We start from the raw sequence: 24,746 nt of genomic DNA, 5'->3' as shown, positions 1-24,746 counted from the left end.
TTTCCTTTTTTTCCTACAAAAGCACGTTTTTGAAATACATGCCTTCTTACACACACAGCCAACAAATCTTTGTCCTGATCCTAAGGCTGCCATCTTGGCAGCAGTTCTTAATGATGCCTTTGTCTCTGGCACGTCTTCCAGCAGCAAGAACTTTTATTTAGCTTGTTTGAAAGGCGATTAGATACTTAATTCATATTATAAAATATATTACAATGTAAGTATTAAAACTTAAAATATTTATTAATTACTTGAATAGTTAGCAACATTTTCAGAGCATTAAATCAATGAATATGTCTGACATTTGTCCTTAATTATTGAAATCAATTCAGAAATACATACCTGCAATACAATTTGTCGAGTATCCCATATTTCGTTCCAGTCTTGTGCAAGCCTTGTTCATCTTTCTGAAGAACAACTCCAATAATATTGGAGAGATCTACTTTTGCTCTGTCGATAACAGGAATCGGAATAATTATATTGTCACTGATTTCTACAGTGGAGTGTATTGAATCTGAAGCCATCTTCATTCTTTTTCTAGTTGAAACTAGTTGATACTGATAGCCTTAGTTACAACTATAATTTATTGCTGGTCAAAAGTGAAAGTCAGTTAAAACTAGTTTAAACTAGGCAAAACTCATTGTGACGAAGTGGCTCAGTAAAAACTAGTTTTAACTAGTAAGAACGCGTTCTAAATAAAAACGGGTTTTGACTGTAATATATATATATATATATATATATATATATATATATATATATATATATATATATATATATATATATATATATAGTTATTTTCGATTATTATCTTTTGAGAGAGCGATTGAGCTTGAGTAGTCATGATTTCTTCTTCTTTCTTCATTCTACCCAGATTCTCTTCATACATTCACTGTGTTCTCTCTTGTATTCTTACGACCATCTTTTTCCCATTCTGTTCTCCGTATGTTGTTGTTAAGTATGCGTTTCTGTATGATGTTTATAAACTGTTCTGTATTGTTTATGTTGTCTTGTGTGATCCCCAGTTCTTTAATGTCTTCTTCTGCTTCAGTGATCCACTTTGTCTTGTGTTTGCTCTTGTTTACTATTTCAAAGATTTGTCTTGTGAGCCTGCTTTCATTCATCCTGCTGATATGTCCATAAAAATCCTTCTCATTCTAATGGTGTCTGTTATTGTTTCTATATCTTTGCAAATTTCTCTAGTTGATCCCTTCATCCAATTTCATTCCCGAAACACTGGTCTATATATTTTGCTCAGAATACGGAGTTGGATCAAGATTGAATGTGCCAGAGGTCGTAAAGCACGACAGTGCCATCAAGGTCTTCAAGAGGCGTGCGGGGAATCGGCATTGCCTTACAGAGCAGTGGCACATTGGGTAAAAGCCTTCAACGAAGGTCGGCAAACTGTGGCAGGCGTGCATCGGGCAGGTCGTCCTAGCGTGTCTGAAGAAGAAGTGCACGCTGTAGCCGCGTTAGTGGACAGTGATCGACAACATACGATTGCTGAGCTCGCCCACGAAACCGGATTAGCGCATGAGAAAAATTGCATCACGATGGGTTCCGCATGACTTGACTGAAATGTAGATACGGATGTGTTTCGACTCTGCTAAGACGCATTTGGAGCGCTATGAGGGCGAAGGAGGGACTTTCTTACGCCCTATCGTAACACTGGATCAAACTTGGGCCAAATCGTATGAGCCAAAACTGAAACGCCAATCCAACTAATGGCGTCATTATGGGTCGCCTCGAAAGTCGAAAGTGCGTCAGAGCCCCAGTATGGTGAAAGTTATGGTGATTCTCGTGTACGACTGTGATGGTGTCATCCTAACACATTACGTTTCTTTACGGCAGACCGTCAATGCACAGTATTACTGTTCGTTTCTGGAGCATCACCTGCGACCAGCTTTGCGAAATAAGCGGCGACACCTTCTGTGCAACCCACCCATCATTTTGTACGACAATGCGCGGGCACATACAGCAAAAGCTGTGGCTCCTCTGTTCGGTCGATGGGACTGGGAAGTACTGTACCATCCACCATACTCCACGGACTTAAGTCCTAGTGACTTTGATTTGATTCCGAAAATGAAGGAACCACTTCGTGGCATTCACTTCAGAACTGTTCCAGAGATTCGACAGGCAGTGGACCGCTCCATTCGCACCATCAACAGAACAGGCTCTACTAACGGTATACTACGCCTTCCACTTCGCTGGAAACGTTCCGGTCGCAGGTTCGAATCCTGCCTCGGGCATGGATGTGTGTGATGTCCTTAGTTTAGTTAGGTTTAAGTAGTTCTAAGTTCTAGGGGACTGATGACCTCAGAAGTTAAGTCCCATAGTGCTCAGAACCATTTGAACCATTTGAACTACTTTGAAGGGCAGTAACAGGTGCAAACATGTAACTCGTTGATATCGGTTGTGAGTAAATACTCCTATATATAGTTGTGGTCTTTAGTCCAGAGACTGGTTTGATGCAGCGCTCCATGCTACTGCATCCTGTGAAAGCTTCTTCATCTCCCAGTACCTACTGCAATCTACATCCTTGTGAATTTGTTTAGTGTATTCATCTCTTAGTCTCCCCCTACAATTTTTACCCTCCACGCTGTCCTCCAATACTAAATTGGTGATCCCTTGATGCCGCAGAACATGTCCTACCAACCGATCCCTTCTCCTCGTCAACTTGTGCCTCAAATTTCTCTTCTCCCCAGTTCTATTCAATACCTCCTCATTAGTTATGTGATCTACCCATCTAATCTTCAGCTTTCTTCTGTAGAACCACATTTCGAAAGCTTCTATTCTCTTCTTGTCTAGACTATTTATCGTCCACGCTTCACTTCCATTCATGACTACACTCCATACAAATACTTCCAGAAACGACTTCCTGACGCTTAAATCTATACTCCGCATTATATATATATACTTCATGAGAGAATTTAACCCTGCCGGCCGCTGTGGCCGAGCGGTTCTAGGCGCTTCAGTCCGGAACCACGCAGCTCCTACGGTCGCAGTTTCGAATCCATGGACGTGTGTGATATCGTTAGGTTACTTAGGTTTGAGTAGTTCGAAGTCTATGGGACTGATGACCTCAGATGTTAAGTCCCATAGTGCTTAGAGTCATAAGAACCGTTTTGAACCATTTAACCCTCGATTAATAATCTTCGTAAGTGATCAGAGGTATGTCACTTCACTGAAAGTTGTACTGCAGTCTCTATAGTGTCTAACATACTATTGATGCTGCGGTAACCAATTCTAGGACGACGAGACTGCAAGTCGAAATACCTCCTAACGAAGCAAATTCCTGTGCACTCTGACGTGTAGTTTGTGAATCTCACAGACGTGCCTCTTATCTTGCTAATATTTGATGTGTTATCGGGATGGTCTGAGAAAAGACAGCAAGCGTAGATTAGATAATACCAAAAGCGCCTGCTGCACTGGGAAAACGTACCGGTAGAGGCGTACTTACAAATGCCGTACTTCTTACGGATTTTTGGGGCCAAAATTTAATGACAACAATTAGAGGAGCCACAGTTTGAATCACGCATTGGTCACGGAGGGGTTTGTAGGAGGGATTAACACAACCATCACGATGATGAAGGTGATAGGATGAGGTCATATCTGATTGCGGGACGCTACATTTCGTTATGTTACTTCAGAACTATGTCATTTACAACTAAAACAGTTTGTAGGATTGCAAAGTATAAATTTATGAAATAATGTAAACGAAATAACGTAAGCAAATTGAACTACAGATGTGTGTGAACCATGTGAAAGCCTGTTGGAGCAAAGATAATAATCGGAAAATAGCACAAATTGATTGTACTAGACACTGGCATAACTAAGAAATTGCAATATCGCATAATTAATATATACAGCCGTTGTTTGTTGTCGTGGTCTTCAGTCCTGAGACTGGTTTGATGCAGCTTTCCATGCAACTCTATCCTGTGCAAGCTTCTTCATCTCCCAGTACCTACTGCAACCTACATCCGTCTGAATCTGCTTAGTGTATTCATCTCTTGGTCTCCCTCTACGATTTTTACCCTCCACGCTGCCCTCCAATACTAAATTGGTGATCCCTTGATGCCTCAGAACATGTCCTACCAACCGATCCCTTCTTCTGGTCAAGTTGTGCCACAAACTTCTCTTCTCCCCAATCCTATTCAATACCTCCTCATTGGTTCTGCGATCTACCCATCCAACCTTCAACATTCTTCTGTAGCACCAAATTTCGAAAGCTTCTATTCTCTTCTTGTCCAAACTATTTATCGTCCATGTTTCACTTCCATACATGGCTACACTCCATACTTTCAGAAATGACTTCCTGACACTTAAATCTATACTCGATGTTAACAAATTTCTTTTCTTCAGAAACGCTTTCCATGCCATTGCCAGTCTACATTTTATATCCTCTCTACTTCGATCAATTATTTTGCTCCCCAAATAGCAAAACTCCTTTACTACTTTAAGTGTCTCATTTCCTAATCTAATTCCCTCAGCATCACCCAACTTAATTCGACTACATACCATTATCCTCGTTCTCCTTTTGTTAATGTTCATCTTATATCCTCCTTTCAAGACACTGTCCATTCCGTTCAACTGCTCTTCCAAATCCGTTGCTGTCTCTGACAGAATTACAATGTCATCGGCGAACCTCAAAGTTTTTATTTCTTCTCCGTGGATTTTAATACCTACTCCGAATTTTTCTTTTGTTTCCTTCACTGCTTGCTCAATGTACAGATTGTATAACATCGGGGAGAGACTACAGCACTGTCTCACTCCATTCCCAGCCACTGCTTCCCTTTCATGTCCATCGACTCCTATAACTGCCATCTGGTTTCTGTAAAAATTGTAAATAGCCTTTCGCTCCCTGTATTTTACCCCTGCCACCTTCAGAATTTGAATGAGAGTATTCCAGTCAACATTGTCAAAAGCTTTCTCTAAGACTACGAATGCTAGAAACGTAGGTTTGCCCTTCCTTTATCTAGCTTCTAAGATAAGTCGTAGGGTCAGTATTGCCTGACGTGTTCCAACATTTCTACGGAATCCAAACTGATCTTCCCCGAGGTCGGCTTCTACTAGTTTTTCCATTCGTCTGTAAAGAATTCGCGTTAGTATTTTGCAGCCGTGACTTATTAAACTGATAGTTCGGTAATTTTCACATCTGTCAACACCTGCTTTCTTTGGGACTGGAATTATTATATTCTTCTTGAAGTCTGAGGGTGTTTCGCCTGTTTCATACATCTTGCTCACCAGATGGTAGAATTTTGTCAGGACTGGCTCTCCCAAGGCCGTCAGTAGTTCCAATGGAATGTTGTCTACTCCGGGGGCCTTATTTCGACTCAGGTCTTTCAGTGCTCTGTCAAACTCTTCACGCAGTATTATATCTCCCATTTCATCTTCATCTACATTCTTTTCCAGTTCCATAAAATTGTCCTCAAGAACATCGCCCTTGTATAGACCCTCTATATACTCATTCGACCTTTCTGCTTTCCCTTCTTTGCTTAGAACTGGGTTTCCATCTGAGCTCTTGATATTCATACAAGTGCTTCTCTTTTCTTCAAAGGTCACTTTAATTTTCCTGTAGGCAGTATCTATCTTACCCCTAGTGAGATAAGCCTCTACATCCTTACATTTGTCCTCTAGCCATCCCTGCTTAGCTATTTTGCACTTCCTGTCGATCTCATTTTTGAGACGTTTGTATTCCTTTTTGCCTGCTTCATTTACTGCATTTTTATATTTTCTCCTTTCATCAATTACATTCAGTATCTCTTCTGTTACCCAAGGATTTCTACTAGCCCTCGTCTTTTTACCTACTTGATCCTCTGTTGCCTTCACTACTTCATCTCTCAAAGCTACCCATTCTTCTTCTACTGTATTTCTTTCCCCCATTCCTGTCAATTGCACCCTTATGCTCTCCCTGAAACTCTGTACAATCTCTGGTTCTTTTAGTTTATCCAGGTCCCATCTCCTTAAATTCCCACCTTTTTGCAGTTTCTTCAGTTTTAATCTACAGTTCATAACCAATAGATTGTGGTCAGAGTCCACATCTGCCCCTGGAAATGTCTTACAATTTAAAACCTGGTTCCTAAATCTCTGTCTTACCATTATATAATCTATCTGAAACCTGTCAGTATCTCCAGGATTCTTCCACGTATACAACCTTCTTTCATGATTCTTGAACCAAGTATTAGCTATGATTAAGTTGTGCTCTGTGCAAAATTCTACCAGGCGGCTTCCTCTTTCATTTCTTAGCCCCAGTGCATATTCACCTACTACGTTTCCTTCTGTCCCTTTTCCTGCTACAGAATTCCAGTCACCCATGACTATTAAATTTTCGTCACCCTTCACTATCTGAATAATTTCTTTTATTTCATCATACATTTCTTCAATTTCTTCGTCATCTGCAGAGCTAGTTGGCATATAAACTTGTACTACTGTAGTAGGTGTGGGCTTCGTATCTATCTTGGCCACAATAATGCGTTCACTATGCTGTTTGTAGTAGCTTACCCGCACTATATCTATCTTTAACCTATCCATTTCCCTTTTTAAATTTTCTAACCTACCTGCCCGATTAAGGGATCTGACATTCCACGCTCCGATCCGTAGAACGCCAGTTTTCTTTCTCCTGATAACGACATCCTCTTGAGTAGTCCCCGCCCGGAGATCCGAATGGGGGATTATTTTATCTCCGGAATATTTTACCCAAGAGGACGCCATCATCATTTAATCATACAATAAAGCTGCATGCCCTCGGGAAAAATTACGGCCGTAGTTTCCCCTTGCTTTCAGCCGTTCGCAGTACCAGCACAGCAAGGTCGTTTTGGTTAGTGTTACAAGGCCAGATCAGTCAATCCTCCAGACTGTTGCCCCAGCAACTACTGAAAAGGCTGCTGCCCCTCTTCAGGAACCACACGTTTGTCTGGCCTCTCAACAGATACCCCTCCTTTGTGGTTGCACCTACGGTACGGCTATCTGTATCGCTAAGGCACGCAAGCCTCCCCACCAACGGCAAGGTCCATGGTTCAGGGGGGGATACAGCCGTAAGTGGAGATATTATCCAACCAATTTACAGCTGTAAGCGGAGATATTATCCAACCAATTTATACAGATTGTATAGCTCTTCCTCAAGAATTTAACGATCTTGGTGAACTCTCACACATTACGTTAAGATCGGGAGAATTTGGGAAGCTGGAAGTTACTTTGTACTCTTCATGTGTTCATGCTATTTTTGGCACTTTTTTTCGTATCGTAAATAATTTTTGTGGTAATTCTTATATTTCATTTTTTAAACTATTTAGAACAAAAACATGACATACAGATTTCAGTTACGACATACTCTCTAATCTCTGTTGTAAACTGCCTTGTCGGAAGGTCTATTGTACATAATAGTATCTCTTTAAGGAACAACAATTTTCGATGTGAGGTCATTTAGTGTTATCTGTTATAAGTCGTAAATGAGTTATCAAGCCATAACAGGCAGTTAGCCATAACAGAAAACATGACAGTTTGCGTCTTTTGCTAACTAGTAAAACCATTATGACAGCTGATGATTTCACAACAAATATTTTAAAAGGAGCTTGTAAATGGACCGTAGGAAGAGGTATATGAGAGAATGGATGCATATTATTCATTTAATTTACTTACGAGTAAACCTCTCTTCGCCTTTAACAGCTGTTCGGCAATGAAAACTGGGTTATGTGGCACGGGGGTATATGAAATAAACCTTGGATAAGGTGAGCATCTGCTTCATATTATAGTGTTCTTTTATGAGAAGATTTGCATGAAAATCGGAATTCATGCGTGTGATGCCACAGATTAATCACTGTGAAAATAAAATCGAAACAATCGAGAGCATAGTTAGAATCGAGATGAGACGGTCTATCGGTAAACAAGAAGATCTTGTAATCTATACTGGTATCTAAAGATCAAAAATCTCGAAAAGTGCTTTGCTGATTTACATCAGATGCTTACGAGGTGCTGTAACGAACACTTGGACGGACACAGGATACATTTTTAAGGGGGGTAGGACGTCAAACGGGCCGACTTGGAGCAGAAGAGGCATCACAGGACATTTTAATTTCCACTGTTTACACTCTAGAATTTATTTAATTTATGAAAAAATGAATTAGCTGTTACATTTTAAACTTCATGTTTAGAAAAAAAACGTCAAATTTTGTAGTTAATTATCTCAATTTTTACCACAGTTTTTAATAGATTTAGAAAATTTTAGAGTTTCATACACCTGTGAGTATGGTATTTATGCTGTGCTAAATTCATCGAAGAATCTCTCTTACCTATGACGAAAAGTGTACCTATAGGAACAAATACAGCCAATAGTAAGTGAAAAAATGATGAAATTTGACATGTAAGAAAAGTTTATTTTGTTATATCTTTTAACTTCCACTGCTATGAGTGTGAATCCTGAATCCTTCCTGGTCATGCTGACCACGTTTTATGAATTTATTTGTAAAAGTATAGACAGTGGAAATTGAAATGTCCTGTAGTGCCTCTCCTGCTCCAAGTCGGCCCGTTTGACGTCCTACCCCCCCCCCCCCCCCTAAATGTGTATAAATATATAAATTAAAATCACTCCATTCCTTGACTACCGCGCTGGCAAACCGTAATAGATCTTGAAACAAACATTTTTTGATATAATGATGCGTATTTTTAAATGAGCTTGCCAACTATGTTACTTACTAAATATTTTTATTTGAGCCTTAGAAATCAGCTAGTTAAGTTGTAGCACGCCAGATGGTGAGAGTTTTCTCCCTGAAGCTCCATGGGACATCGCCAATCGCTTGCCAGTCTAATTGTCGGCATAACAGGGTGTGCTCAAAATGTATGCAAACAGACCATGTTTGTGTTCACGGGGTGGTTTCTTCATGGGTAATTTATCATCGTTACTGTCAGTTTTCCGGTTTAACGTTGCCTTTGGCTCCCCTGCTTCATATTTTGCTAAAATTTTGTAGCTGTTTTGCTGTCATTAGTGCCCATTTATTTGCCAAAGGTATATCAAGCCTAACCATTACATGGGTGTATTTTGCACTTTCTGCTCACAGAATTTTCCCATTTTCCAAAGTTAGGTAACCCGTGGTCACCTTAGTAGCTCTCTTCTTCCTACTGACATTACCACCTGTAACGGTAACACCGACCACGTTAAATGGCACTTGATGCTAATGTTAAACATCTGCGAGGAATTTATTGATAAGTTTTGACCGTGAGATAACCTAATGGAAACAGAACATTCAAACTGGGATTCGTTTCCGAAACACTTGTAATACGAGGTGCATTCAAGTTCTAAGGCCTCCGATTTTTTTTCTCCAGACTGGAAAGAGATAGAAACATGAGCATTGTTTTAAAATGAGGCCGCGTTCATTGTCAATACGGCCCAGAGATGGCAGCACCGTATGGCAGATGGAATTTTACCGCCAGCGGCGAGAATGAGAACTGTTTTAAATACTTAAAATGGCGACGTTTTCCTTACTTGAACAGCGTGCAATCATTCGTTTTCTGAATTTGCGTGGTGTGAACCCAATTGAAATTCATCGACAGTTGAAGGAGACATGTGGTGATGGAGTTACGGATGTGTCGAAAGTGCGTTCATGGGTGCGACAGTTTAATGAAGGCAGAACATCGTGTGACAACAAACCGAAACAACCTCGGGCTCGCACAAGCCGGTCTGACGACACGATCGACAAAGTGGAGAGAATTGTTTTGGGGGATCGCCCAATGACTGTTGAACAGATCGCCTCCAGAGTTGGCATTTCTGTGGGTTCTGTGCACACACTCCTGCATGACGACCTGAAAATGCGAAAAGTGTCATCGAGGTGGGTACCACGAATGCTGACAGACGACCACACGGCTGCCCGTGTGGCATGTTGCCGAGCAATGTTGATGCGCAACGACAGCACGAATGGGACTTTCTTTTCGTTGGTTGTGACAATGGATGAGACGTGGATGCCATTTTTCAATCCAGAAACAAAGCGCCAGTCAGCTCAATGGAAGCACACAGATTCACCGCCACCAAAAAAATTTCGGGTAACCGCCAGTGCTGAAAAAATGATGGTGTCCATGTTCTGGGCCAGCGAGGGCGTAATCCTTACCCATTGCGTTCCAAAGGGCACTACGGTAACAGGTGCATCCTACGAAAATGTTTTGAAGAACAAATTCCTTCCTGCACTGCAACAAAATCGTCCGGGAAGGGCTGCACGTGTGCTGTTTCACCAAGACAACGCACCCGCACATCGAGCTAACGTTACGCAACAGTTTCTTCGTCATAACAACTTTGAAGTGATTCCTCATGCTCCCTACTGACCTGACCTGGCTCCTAGTGACTTATGGCTTTTTCCAACAACGAAAGGCACTCTCCGTGCCCGCATCTCGTGGTCGTGCGGTAGCGTTCTCGCTTCCCACGCACGGGTTCCCGGGTTCGATTCCCGGCGGGGTCAGGGATTTTCTCTGCCTCGTGATGGCTGGGTGTTGTGTGCTGTCCTTAGGTTAGTTAGGTTTAAGTAGTTCTAAGTTCTAGGGGACTGATGACCATAGATGTTAAGTCCCATAGTGCTCAGAGCCATTTGAACCATTTGAGCCAGCCACTCTCCGTGGCCGCACATTCACCAGCCGTGCTGCTATTGCCTCAGCGATTTTCAAGTGGTCAAAACAGACTCCTAAAGAAGCCTTCGCCGCTGCCATGGAATCATGGCGTCAGCGTTGTGAAAAATGTGTACGTCTGCAGGGCGATTACGTAGAGAAGTAACGCCAGTTTCATCGATTTCGGGTGAGTAGTTAATTAGAAAAAAAATCGGAGGTCTTAGAACTTGAATGCACCTCGTATTAGTAATTTTCGCCTCACAAACATTAATATACGCTCAATAGTAAACGCCTGATGGCCTAAAGTCATCGAACAATTGTAAATAAAAGAAATGAACCATCCCATAGCAGCGTCAGAATCTATTATTCTTTATCTTTGCCGTTCTTGCGCGGTGGCGGAAATCTCTATGTACATGTATCGATTTATGATATAAAAAAGAATTCTGTTGTTTAAAGACAAATGAGGCATTGGGCGCCTCATCTTTTACTGTTAGTATTCCATGAAAGGCGGACGCGGACTTGCTGCGTTCTGCATCGGTATTTTATATTTTATGTAAAAATATTCAGTAAAAATGTTAACTGTTATTTTTACAATCAGAAAACATGTAGTTCCTTGTATGATTACGATCAGACAGCATCAAGAGGACATTTGACTGTTATGTATACAGTATTTAATCACAATGGTCATGTATTGTAATTTAATATGAAAAGATACGTAGCATTAAAAAACGTGTGCTAAAGATAAGTGTCCTTATTTTAGTAAATTAACCTTGATGATTTCCATCTCCTCATTTACTTGAATGTTAATTATTTTGTGTTAGGTCATCACCAGAAATTGCAATCGCGCTAATGGGCCGAACGCAACATGAGGCAGAAGGAACATTATCGTTTTCCTATTATTTCTGAATCAGCTCTTTTTTTAATTGTGTAGTAATGCATTTCTTTTAAAGTCTATAAATCTTCTGGTCCCATAGTATTGTTCTGGGTATGACGACATCGCGACTATAAAAATGCACAGAAATGATAATGTTTCTTCCGAACGATATCAAATAAATCAATGTGCTGCTCTTGTTCAAAATATCCCAACCAGGTATTTAATGCTCAACGTATGTTATTATAATAGAGTAATCAATTCCTGATTCTGTTCCCAAGTGACTCAAGAAAATATTCGCTTTTTCGACATTTTTCACAAAATATAAAATAACAATTATTTTTCTTTTCGCCCCCCCAAGAGCAACGCTACACACTCCATCAGAGTATAACTAACACGAACTAAGTGGGTCAGGGAACAGACGTTCTCGCAGCACGCCAGCCGCTGTGGCCGAGCGGTTCTACGCGCTTCAGTCCAGAACCGCGTTGCTGCTACAGTCGCAGGTTCGAATCATACTTGGGGCATGGATGTGTGTGATGTCCTTAGGTTAGTTAGGTTTAAGTAGTTCTAAGTTCTACGGGACTGATGACCTCAGATGTTAAGTCCCATAGTGCTTAGAGCCATTTGAACCATTTTTTCTCCCAGCACAAGTTGTAACATTGCATATTAATAACGGTCGCCAGCCTGATTACGCATTCTTGTGTCACGCAATGTAATAAAGCAGAAAGCAGTGCTATGGCTAACCTAACCTTCCTTGACACACACTTAAGTCTTTCTTATATCTGTTCACACTACAACACAGTAACCTATCCTTATAAATAAATGTGCTACTAACTAGTAATTCAGAAAAATGGCCAATAAGATAGCAAACAGTAAAATATGCCTCTCAACAATACGTAACTTGAATGAACTATGTGCAGCAGCTTGCAGAACCAATCGTCAACCCGCCTGAAAACAACTAGCAATACTAAACAGGGAAAAGTATGAAATGATTTAAATCAGGAGATCTGTTAATGATCATACTATATAACTTAATTGCTTATTACACAGTCTCTATACCTGTGCATTAACCAACTTACAATAGAATAGCTAACACAGTAAATATTTCTTTCTTAAACTCGGTTTGAAGCAATTAAACAGAATACAAATCTAACTACAGTGGCTCTGACGGAACCTTTGCATTGCTTCATTAACTAACTAGCCTAGTAAATTTAATTACATTAAAATCGCTCAAAAGAGGAAAGGCCGCTGGACCTGATGGGATACCAGTTCGATTTTACACAGAGTACGCGAAGGAACTTGCCCCCCTTCTTGCAGCGGTGTACCGTAGGTCTCTAGAAGAGCGTAGCGTTCCAAAGGATTGGAAAAGGGCACAGGTCATCCCCGTTTTCAAGAAGGGATGTCGAACAGATGTGCAGAACTGTAGACCTATATCTCTAACGTCGAACAGATGTAGAATTTTGGAACACGTATTATGTTCGAGTATAATGACTTTTCTGGAGACTAGAAGTCTACTCTGTAGGAATCAGCATGGGTTTCGAAAAAGACGATCGTGTGAAACCCAGCTCGCGCTATTCGTCCACGAGACTCAGAGGGCCATAGACACGGGTTCACAGGTAGATGCCGTGTTTCTTGACTTCCGCAAGGCGTTTGATACGGTTCCCCACAGTCGTTTAATGAACAAAGTAAGCGCATATGGACTATCAGACCAATTGTGTGATTGGATTGAAGAGTTCCTAGATAACAGAACGCAGCATGTCATTCTCAATGGAGAGAAGAAGTCCTCCGAAGTAAGAGTGATTTCAGGTTTGCCGCAGGGGAGTGTCGTAGGACCGTTGCTAATCACAGCATTTATAAGTGACCTTGTGGATTGCATCGGAAGTTCAATGAGGCTTTTTGCGGATGATGCTGTCGTATATCGAGAGGTTGTATCAATGGAAAATTGTACTGAAATGCAGGAGGATCTGCAACGAATTGACGCATGGTTCAGGGAATGGCAATTGAATCTCAATGTAGACAAGTGTAATGGGCTGCGAATACATAGAAAGAAAGATCCTTTATCAATTAATACGTGAGCAACTGGAAGCAGTTAATTCCATAAATTATCTGGGTGTACGCATTAGGAGTGATTTAAAATGGAATGATCATATAAAGTTGATCGTTGGTAAAGCAGATGCCAGACTGAGATTCAATGGAAGTCACCTAAGGAAATGCAGTCCGAAAACAAAGGAAGTAGGGTACACTTGTTCGCTCACTGCTTGAATACTGCTCAGCAGTGTGGGATCCGTACCAGATTGGGTTGATAGAAGAGATAGAGAAGATCCAACGGAGAGCAGCGCGCTTCGTTACAGGATAATTTAGAAATCGCGAAAGCGTTACGGAGATGATGGAGAAACTCCAGTGGAAGACTCTGCAAGAGAGACGCTCAGTAGCTCGGTACGGGCTTTTGTTGAAGTTTCAACATTCCCTCACCGAGGAGTCAAGCAGTATATTGCTCCTTGCTACGTATATCTCGCGAAGAGACCATGAGGATAAAATCAGAGGGATTATACCCGACACAGAGGTATACCGACATACTTTCCTTCCACGAACAATACGAGACTGGAATAGAAGGGAGAACCGATAGTGGTACTCAGGGTACCCTGCGCCACACACCGTCGGGTGGGTTGCGGAGTATGGATGTAGATGTAGAGGTAGATGTACATGAGGACCCTTAAACTTTCATGGTTTGAAGAACCATGTTCATTAAGAAAACTACACAAGTGTGTAAGAGAAATGGTAAGTATTCTCATCAATAATTGTTAATTAAGTAAACTACAAAAAACTATAACCCTTTAAATTACAAATGTGCTTTGATGAGCAGTCTTTTAATCTACGCAAAACATAATTTGATGTGCAAATGGCAACACAACACTACATTCAATTCCAAATACTTCTTCATGAAATGAATGCTGATAAAACTTCGCGATTCTGATCAAAGTGCATAAATGCAACAGTTAAAATTGTTTAAGGAAATGACTACCGACTGGCTTAAAAATGCACTGGAAGTGGAGTATTTCCCAAACTATAAAACTGAACTTTATAACTGCACACAACAGAAAGCTGTAACAACTATTTGTACAGCTGCCGAATAAGTCTTTTCATAATAATTTAGGACACTCGGAATTACATTCGCTAGGATAGAACTCCTGTCCAAGTTTGTGAATTGGGATAATCATGGGTGCAAGACAGAGTTCTTAGCTAACCGCAATCATTATAAAAATCAACAAAACTTCACAAATACCGGGCCCATTTACAGTGTGCCAAATATAAACAATTTAGTGGAAGTCAGGTGGTACTGGGGGCGTAATTTGCAGTGGCTGTTAGCCTGGTGGCGTTGCAACCATGGCAGTACTCTTGGGCTCGCCGTGTTACAGTTCTTATAGACGTCGGAATTATATTTTTACAAGGCGAAAAACCATTCCAGGCTAATAATATCACCAAATGCAGAATCCGACGCCCGTAAATACTGCTCTCAAGCTCTTCTGGCCTCAAAACTCCACGAATATGAGCCACAACGATCCACTGCTGATAGGGACATGTTAACCACAGCACTGCTCAGTCCAGACTCCTTACCCGTCACAAAGAACGAGTTGCCACTTCCGCGCCAAACACACCTTTTCCACTCCACCAGGCTACTTCCGTAACTGCTGGGCTTCCCTACATCTTTTACATTTAACACCACTTCCCCTAACTATGGACCAAGTCATTTACAGTACATTATATACTAATCATTGCAGTAGTTATTTAAACCCGCAAGCATAATTTAAACAACATCGTTCAAAAGTTCACATAACTGAATACATAGTCAAAGAATTTACGTGATAGATACAACATTCTATATAAGCAACGCTACGAATTGACGTAGAAATATCGGTACAGATACAAAATAAGTCGAAAATAGGTGTTACACAATGAGCGAGGTGGCGCAGTCGTTAGCACACTGGACTCGCATTCGCAAGGACGACGGTTCAAACAGCCGGGCGCAGTGGCCGAGCGGTTCTAGGCCCTTCAGTCTGGAACTGCACGATCGCTACGGACGGAGGTTCGAATCCTGCCTCGGGCATGGATGTGTGTAATGTCCTGAGGTTAGTTAGGTTTAAGTAGTTCTAAGTTCTAGGGGAATGATGACCTCAGATGTTAAGTCCCATAGTCCCCAGAGCCATTTGAACCATTTTGAACGGTTCAAACCCGCGTCCGGCCTTCCTGATTTAGGTTTGTTGTGATTTCCCCAAATCGCTTCGGGCAGATGCTGGGATCGTTCCTTTGACAGCGCACGGCCTACTTCCTCCCCCATCATCCCCTAATCATATGGTACTGGTGACCTCGCTGTTTGGCCCCCTCCCCCCAAATCAACCAACCTACTGTCACGATCATTTATTCCTGTTACTTCTTGGAAACATAAAGAGGCATTGGCAGTGGCTATCTGGCTGTTTTCTCCCAGTTCTTTGGGACTTTTAATCACGTTTGACGCCTCAAATACGAGTAGGAAGAATTGTATCGGTGGTGTAATAAAGCATCGACTGCTGCTACGTGGCTGCCACCTCCCAATTCTACGGGACTGTTAATCACTTTTGACACCTCGGTCACATTAGGAAGAGTTTTTTTTGTTCGGAATCTTAGTCGTGGCGCAATACTTTATGGGTTGAAATTTGTATCCCTCACCACTGCCTGAAACACTGATGGGACCCTGTACTCTATTTTCCAATCGATGTTTATCTTCCTGCTGTTACTGTTAACCTATTCATTTACACTACTGGCCGTTAAAATTGCTACACCAAAAAGAAATGCAAATGATAAACGGGTATTCATTGGACAAATATATTATACTAGATTTGATATGCGATTACATTTTAACGCAACTTGGGAGCATAAGCCCTGAGAAATCAGTACTCAGAACAACCACCTCTGGCCATAATAACGGCCTTCATACGCCTGGGCATTGAGTCAAACACAGCTTGGATGGCGTGTACAGGTACAGCTGCCCATGCAGCTTCAACACGATATCACAGTTCATCAAGAGTAGTGACTGGCGTATTGTGATGAGACAGTTGCTCGGCCACCATTGACCAGATATTTTCAATTGGTGAGAGATCTGGAGAATGTGCTGGCCAGGGCAGCAGTCGAACATTTTCTGTATCCAGAAAGGCCCGTACAGAACCTGCAACATGCGGTCCTGCTCAAATGTAGGGTTTCGCAGGGATCGAATGAAGGGTAAAGTCACGGGTCGTAACACATCTGAAACGTAACGTCCACTGTACAAAGTGCCGTCAATGCGAACAAGAGGTGACCGAGACGTTTAACCAATGGCCCTCCATACCATCACGCCGGCTGATACGACAGTATGACGATGACGAATACACGCTTCTAATGTGCGTTCACCGCGATGTCGCCAAACACGGATGCGACCATCATGATGCTGCAAACAGAACCTGTATTCATCCGAAAAAATGACGTTTTGCCATTCGTGCACCCAGGTTCGTCGTCGAGTACACCATCGCAGGCTCTGCTATCTGTGATGCAGCATCAAGGGTAACCGCAGCCACGGTCTCCGAGCTGATAGTCCGTGCTGCTGCAAACGTCGTCGAACTGTTCGTGCTGATGGTTGTTGTCTTGCAAACGTCTCCATCTGTTGACTCAGGGTTCGAGACATGGCTACAGCCATGCGGATAAGATGCCTGTCATCTCGACTGCTAGTGATACGAGGCCGTTGCGATCCAGCACGGCGTTCCGTATTACCCTCCTGAACCCACCGATTCCGTATTCTCCCAACAGTCATTGGATCTCGTCGAACGCGAGCAGCAATATCGCGATACGATAAACCGCAATCGCGATAGGCTACAATCCGACCTATATCAAAGTCGGAAACGTGATAGTACGCATTTCTCCTCCTTACACGAGGCATCACAACAACGTTTCACCACGCAACGCCGGTCAACTGCTGTTTGTGTATGAGATATCGGTTAGACATTTTCCTCATGTTAGTGCGTTGTAGGTGTCGCCACCGGCGCCATGCTTGTGTGAATGCTCTGAAAAGTTAATCATTTGCATATCACAGCATCTTATTCCTGTCGGTTGAATTTCGCGTCTGTAGCACGTCATCTTCGTGGTGTAGCAATTTTAATGGCCAGTAGTGTAATTTCGGTAACATCTGAGACCTATGAACGCAGTTTATTTAGGAGAGACTCTGTGTGCTACAATGCAAGTACTTGTATGCCGCCGATAGGATTTTAATTTCGACGGCTCGCCTTCATACTATTGAGAATGTCACCCACCCCAGAAATGTGGAAAGCAAAGAGATTGAAGTATAAGAGGTTTGTTTCACAGTGTCAATGATGATGTGCTCATACCTCTTAAGGTAAGCATCTTAGTCCATGTTTACTAGACTTTTTCTTAGAAAGGAGGACATAAAAAATAGACTAGCAGACGAAAGAAAAGTCTACTACTGTGAAACATCGGTCTGAGGAACTAATCAGTGAGAATGTACTTTTAGAGTATAACCTTGACTGGAATGATCAGAGATTGTGCGAAAAACGGTAAAGTAGAGAATCGAAGAGTTTTCAAAGTAATGCTACAGAAATATGTTGGGAGCTAGGTCGACTGATGAGGAATTAGGAGATTGCCCACAGAATCTGCGAGGGGGAGGAACATATGGAAAGAACTGGAAACAAGAAGAGGCAGGGAGCTGCACAGGATGAAAAGTGTAGAGGGAGGCAGAGATTTGAGTAAGTCAAGCAAATAATTGAGAACATTGGGGCAAAGTGCTAGTCTGAGATGAAGATGTTGACACAGGTGAGGAAGACGTGGTGTGCAGTATCCTGCCCCTGGGAAGACGGTTGTCCTACCTTCTCTCTCCTCCCTCCCTCTGCCCCAAAAAAGAACTCAGTGCAGGACAACACCCAACTGGCTTGGTGGACAACAACCTGGAACTTTAGAACACCATCCAACTAGATTGTTCACGTTGAGTGGCGACTGAAAGTGAGTGGGACGTTCTACACTCCTGGAAATTGAAATAAGAACACCGTGAATTCATTGTCCCAGGAAGGGGAAACTTTATTGACACATTCCTGGGGTCAGATACATCACATGATCACACTGACAGAACCACAGGCACATAGACACAGGCAACAGAGCATGCACAATGTCGGCACTAGTACAGTGTATATCCACCTTTCGCAGCAATGCAGGCTGCTATTCTCCCATGGAGACGATCGTAGAGATGCTGGATGTAGTCCTGTGGAACGGCTTGCCATGCCATTTCCACCTGGCGCCTCAGTTGGACCAGCGTTCGTGCTGGACGTCCAGACCGCGTGAGACGACGCTTCATCCAGTCCCAAACATGCTCAATGGGGGACAGATCCGGAGATCTTGCTGGCCAGGATAGTTGACTTACACCTTCTAGAGCACGTTGGGTGGCACGGGATACATGCGGACGTGCATTGTCCTGTTGGAACAGCAAGTTCCCTTGCCGGTCTAGGAATGGTAGAACGATGGGTTCGATGACGGTTTGGATGTACCGTGCACTATTCAGTGTCCCCTCGACGATCACCAGTGGTGTACGGCCAGTGTGGGAGATCGCTCCCCACACCATGATGCCGGGTGTTGGCCCTGTGTGCCTCGGTCGTATGCAGTCCTGATTGTGGTGCTCACCTGCACGGCGCCAAACACGCATACGACCATCATTGGCACCAAGGCAGAAGCGACTCTCATCGCTGAAGACGACACGTCTCCATTCGTCCCTCCATTCACGCCTGTCGCGACACCACTGGAGGCGGGCTGCACGATGTTGGGGCGTGAGCGGAAGACGGCCTAACGGTGTGCGGGACCGTAGCCCAGCTTCATGGAGACGGTTGCGAATGGTCCTCGCCGATACCCCAGGAGCAACAGTGTCCCTAATTTGCTGGGAAGTGGCGGTGCGGTCCCCTACGGCACTGCGTAGGATCCTACGGTCTTGGCGTGCATCCGTGCGTCGCTGGGGTCCGGTCCCAGGTCGACGGGCATGTGCACCTTCCGCCGACCACTGGCGACAACATCGATGTACTGTGGAGACCTCACGCCCCACGTGTTGAGCAATTCGGCGGTACGTCCACCCGGCCTCCCGCATGCCCACTATACGCCCTCGCTCAAAGTCCGTCAACTGCACATACGGTTCACGTCCACGCTGTCGCGGCATGCTACCAGTGTTAAAGACTGCGATGGAGCTCCGTATGCCACGGCAAACTGGCTGACACTGACGGCGGCGGTGCACAAATGCTGCGCAGCTAGCGCCATTCGACGGCCAACACCGCGGTTCCTGGTGTGTCCGCTGTGCCGTGCGTGTGATCATTGCTTGTACAGCCCTCTCGCAGTGTCCGGAGCAAGTATGGTGGGTCTGACACACCGGTGTCAATGTGTTCTTTTTTCCATTTCCAGGAGTGTAGATGCAAGGACTGCGTGTAATTTCGCAGTTTTGCAGTCATCGGTTCGACAACCAAAATTAATGCTGTATCTAAGGTTGCTGAAGGTATAAGAGATGAAATACAGAGAGCGAAAAGTTATCTGCAACTTATGTAGACAGCAGGCAGCAGCTACAACAGTTGAAGGACGTGAAAGGGAAGCAGTAGTTGAGAAGACAGTGATATTGTCCCTTATGTTATACGCTCTGTATTGTTTGTTAGTGGTAGAGCAAACCAGGAGCAAACGGGAAAGGGTGTTCAACTGCAAGGGGAAGGAATAAAAGGATTCCGGTTTGCTGATGCTACTGTAAGTCTGTTAGAAATGGCAAAGGATTTTGAAGATCAGTTGAACGGCGAAGTGAACAATGCCTTGGAAAAATGTTACAAGATGAATATCAGCAGAAATAAAACAAGTGGGATGTAGTCGAACTAAATTAGGTGATACTCAAGAAAAAAGGTTAGGAAATGAGATATTAAACGTACTAGGTGGTTTTCGCTGTTTGGACAGGAAGATAGCTGACGGTTTATGAAACAGAGAGATTGTAATATATGAAGTAGCAGTACAAAGAAAAGCATTACCAAAAATAGTAATATGTTAACATCGCCGGCCGGAGTGGCCGTGCGGTTCTAGGCGCTACAGTCAGGAGCCGAGCGACCGCTCCGGTCGCAGGTTCGACTCCTGCCTCGGGCATGGATGTGTGTGCTGTCCTTAGGTTAGTTAGGTTGAATTAGTTCTAAGTTCTAGGCGACTGATGACCTCAGAAGTTAAGTCGCATAGTACTCAGAGCCATTTGAACCATTTGTTAACATCGAAGATGAATGTAACATGTAGAAAGTGTTTACTTAAGCTATTGTCTGAAGTGTACAGAAGTGAAACGTCTACAAGAAATAGTTCAAGAAGAGAAAATAAGCTTTTGATATGTGGTGCTGTAGAAGAATGCTGAAGACTAGGTGAGAAGGCAGTGCTACTGGGAGGTACTAAATCGAATTGAGGAAAAAAGAAATGTGTGGTGCAAGTTGACTAAAAAAGGGGATCAGTAAATAGGACACATCATAACGCATCGAAAAATCTTCCGTTTGTTAATGGAAGGGGGTGTGGGGGTGTGGGGGGGGGGGTGCGAAGAGGAGAGTTAAAAATTGTAAACGGATACCAATGTACGAATACAGTAAGCAGTACAAATGGGCGTAGGTTGTAGTAGATATGTAAGATAAAGAGGATCGCAAGGGATAGAATAGCATGGAGAGCTGCACCAAGCCAGTCTTTGGACTGGAAGACCACAACAATAGCAATAAGCGACAGCGTAGCGGATGTGAAACATGTAAAAGAAATTAATTGTGCACAGTTGGAGTACATTTAATTACATAGTTTCTTTTTCTTTTTTGGGCTCAGTATGCAAATAGCTGAGGTCGTTAGTGCCCAACAATTGACTGAGTCATGGTTCCTTTGTAGTTATCTAAATCAATCTTCGTTGCTAGGATTGCGTACCTCAATTGATTAAAAACAGACACTTTATACGATCAATTTGTTATCTGTCTGTCTGTCTGTCTGTTTGTCTGTCTCTCCTGCTTTTCAGGACACTTTTTCTCATGAACGGCTTGACGTATCAAATTGAAAGGTCTATGGTCCCTTGGTGGTAAAATAAACATTAGGTTCTAAGTTACTTCACTCAAAAGATACGGCCATTTATGCCACACTTTTACTAACTGATTCATCAAAAACTGTAGGGTTATGTCGTGTGATGTTAACCAGGAACCCCAAGACGACTACCGCAGTCCACTTCACCCCTCAGCCGCCCCACACCGAACCCAGGGTTATTGTGCGGTTCGGCCCCAGGTGGACCCCCCAGTGAACGTCTCACACCAGACGAGTGTAACCCCTATGTTTGCGTGGTAGAGTAATGGTGGTGTACGCGTACGTGGAGAACTTGTTTGCGTAGCAATCGTCGACATAATAAAGCTAAGGTGGAGTAAGGGGAACCAACCAGCCCGCATTTGCCGAGGCAGATGGAAAACCACCTAAAAACCATCCACAGACTGGCTGGCTCACCGGACCTCGACACAAATCCGCTGGGCGTATTTTTGCTGGGGACCAGCGCTCCTTGCCACCCGGAAAGCCGTATGTTAGACCGCACAGTCAATCGTCCGGGTCAACTGTAGGGTACTCTCCGTTAGTGTAGAGCCTTGAAATTTGCCAAGAAGCAAAGTTTTATTGTGTAAATAAACGAAAACACCCAAAAAAATGTGAATTTGTAATTATATCACATGCAAAAAATGTCATTTGCTGGCTGGCTGTTTGTGCAACCAGAGGATCCAGTCTGTTTCATGTAAACGCAGCCCACACCATTATGGAGCCACCACAAGCTTGCACAGTGCCTTGTTCACAACTCCGGTTCGTGGCTTCTCGGGCTCACTGACAACTCTACGCAAACGCCACTGCTCTCGGTCGTTACGTAAAGGCCAATGGCCATTGCCTTTTCCACAGTGAGAGGTTGTTTTGTTGTGGCCTTCAGTCCTGAGACTGGTTTGGTGCAGCTCTCCATGCTACTCTATCCTGTGGAAGCTTCTTCATCTCCCAGTACCTACTGCAACCTACATCCTTCTGAATCTGTTTAGTGTATTTATCTCTCTACGATTTTTACCCTCCACGCTGCCCTCCAATACTAAATTGGTGATCCCTTGATGCCTCAGAACATGTCCTACCAACCGATCCCTTCTTCTAGTCAAGTTGTGCCACAAATTTCTCTTCTCCCCAATCCTATTCAATACCACCTCATTAGTTATGTGATCTACCCATCTAATCTTCAGCATTCTTCTTAGCACCACATTTCAAAAGCTTCTACTCTCTTCTTGTCCAACAGTGAGAGGTAATGCCTGAAATTTAGTATTCTCGGCACACTCCTGTCATTGTGTATCCCGGAATATTGAATTCCCTAATGATTTCCGAAATGGAATGTCCCATGCATCTAGCTCCAACTTCCATTCTTCATTCAAAATCTGTTAATTCCCATCGTACGACCATAATCACGTCAGAAACGTTTCCACATGAGTCACCTGAGTAGAAATGACAGCGTTGTCAATTCACTGCCCTTTTATTCGTTCTGTACCTATACTCTCGCCATCTGTATATGTGCATATCGCTATCACATGACTTCTGTAACCTCAGTGTAAAAACAAATTTGACAATTATAATCGTTAGAAAGTACTTGCATACGTCAGAATATCTGCTAACTCAAAAGTAATTCTGGAAACGAAATTGTGAACAATATTTTTACAACAAACTGCCTGTGTGGCATGTTGTTCACATAAATATTCCAAAATTTAACAGAAGTGGAGCAGCAATCAAGCCTGGCAGTCCTTCACCAGACTAGTCAAACTCCCCAAGACAAATTTATGTGGAAGCCTCTAAAAATAACGGAGGGGTCTACATAACTGAAACACACTGGATGAAAAAATGTATGGACGCCATACTGAATCCTGTGGTACTCCAGTAGGATTGTCTGCAGCAGGAAGGAGATTTCACAGACCAATAGGTAGAGATAATAATGTGTGGACACCACACTGAACCCTGTGGTATTCCAGTAGCTCTGTTTGCAGGAAGGAGGAGATTCCACATACCAATCGATAGAGAAAATAATGTGTGGACACAACACTGAACCCAGTGGTACTCCAGAAGGTCTGTTTGCCGGAGGGGAAAGATTCCACATACCAATCGATAGAGAAAATGATGTGTGGATGCAACACTGAATCCTGTGATGCACCAGTAGGTTTGTCTGCAGTTGGAAGGAGGTTCCACATACCAATCGATAGAGAAAATAATGTGTGGACACACACTGAACTGCGTGTACTCCGGTAGTTTTCAGAATGAGATTTTCACTCTCCAGCGCTGATATGAAACTTCCTGGCAGATTAAAACTGTGTGCCGAACCGAGACTCGAACTCGGGGCCTTTGCCTTTCATATCAGCGCACACTCTGCTGCAGAGTGAAAATCTCATTCTGGAAACATGCCCCATTCTGTGGCTGAGCCATGTCTCCACTATATCCTTTCTTTCAGGAGTGCTAGTTCTGCACGGTTAGCAGGAGAGCTCCTGTGAAGTTTGGAAGGTAGGAGACGAGATACAGGCAGAAGTAAAGCTGTGAGGACGGGGCGTGAGATGTGCTTGGTGGCTCAGTTGGTAGAGCACTTGCCTGTGAAAGGCAAAGGTCCCGAGTTCGAGTCTCGGTCTGGCACACAGTTTTAATCTGCCAGGAAGTTTTTCTCTGGTAGTTTTGCCAGCTGCAGGAAGGAGGTCCCACATCCCAATCGGTAGAGATAATAATGCGTGGACAGAACACTGAACCCTGTGGTACTCCAGTAAGTGTGTCTGCAGCAGGAAGGGGGTTCGTGATTCCAGGGACATGAGTCGTTGTTTTTGGCTGGTGCGATGTATAGTGAGCAAGTGTTGGTGTCGCTTTGTAGACTGGTGTGTTTTTGGCCCACAGGTGGAGGAGGATCTACAAGGGAAGCTGTGGTATCACGGAAGGCTGACCCGCGAGCTGGCGGAGCCCCTGCTGTGTGCAGACGGCGACTTCCTGGTGAGGGAGTCGTCTGTCAAGAACACACCCCGACTCACTCTGTCCGTGCGGTGGCAGCGGGACGTCAAGCACATCATACTGCTGCGCAGCCACGAGGTGAGTGCAAAAGCAGCGCTCAGTGTGGTTCAAAGTGGTTCAAATGGCTCTGAGGACTATGGGACTTAATGTAAGCTCAAAGGGGGACATCAAATGATACTATACGTGACCCCCAGCCCCCTCCCCCTTGGGTGGGGCGGGGGCAACTTTTGAA

General features: G+C 43.5%; 1 protein-coding gene and 1 non-coding gene across 2 annotated transcripts in view; both read left to right on the top strand.

The window, feature by feature from the left end:
* LOC124718680 (tyrosine-protein kinase Fer-like) overlaps positions 1-24,746 on the top strand; it is a 111,282-nt gene that overhangs the window by 6,568 nt on the left and 79,968 nt on the right. Inside the window, exon 2 of the mRNA XM_047244305.1 lies at positions 24,404-24,592. Coding sequence (XP_047100261.1) covers positions 24,404-24,592 — 189 coding nt within the window. The remainder of the gene's footprint in view (positions 1-24,403; positions 24,593-24,746) is intronic.
* Positions 24,079-24,152, top strand: Trnas-uga. Its single transcript has one exon. It is a non-coding gene; the product is annotated as a tRNA-Ser (tRNA).

Source organism: Schistocerca piceifrons, chromosome 10, assembly GCF_021461385.2.
Source record: "Schistocerca piceifrons isolate TAMUIC-IGC-003096 chromosome 10, iqSchPice1.1, whole genome shotgun sequence".
Classification (NCBI taxonomy): Eukaryota; Metazoa; Arthropoda; class Insecta; order Orthoptera; family Acrididae; genus Schistocerca; species Schistocerca piceifrons.
This window is presented reverse-complemented; position numbering and strand designations above follow the sequence as displayed.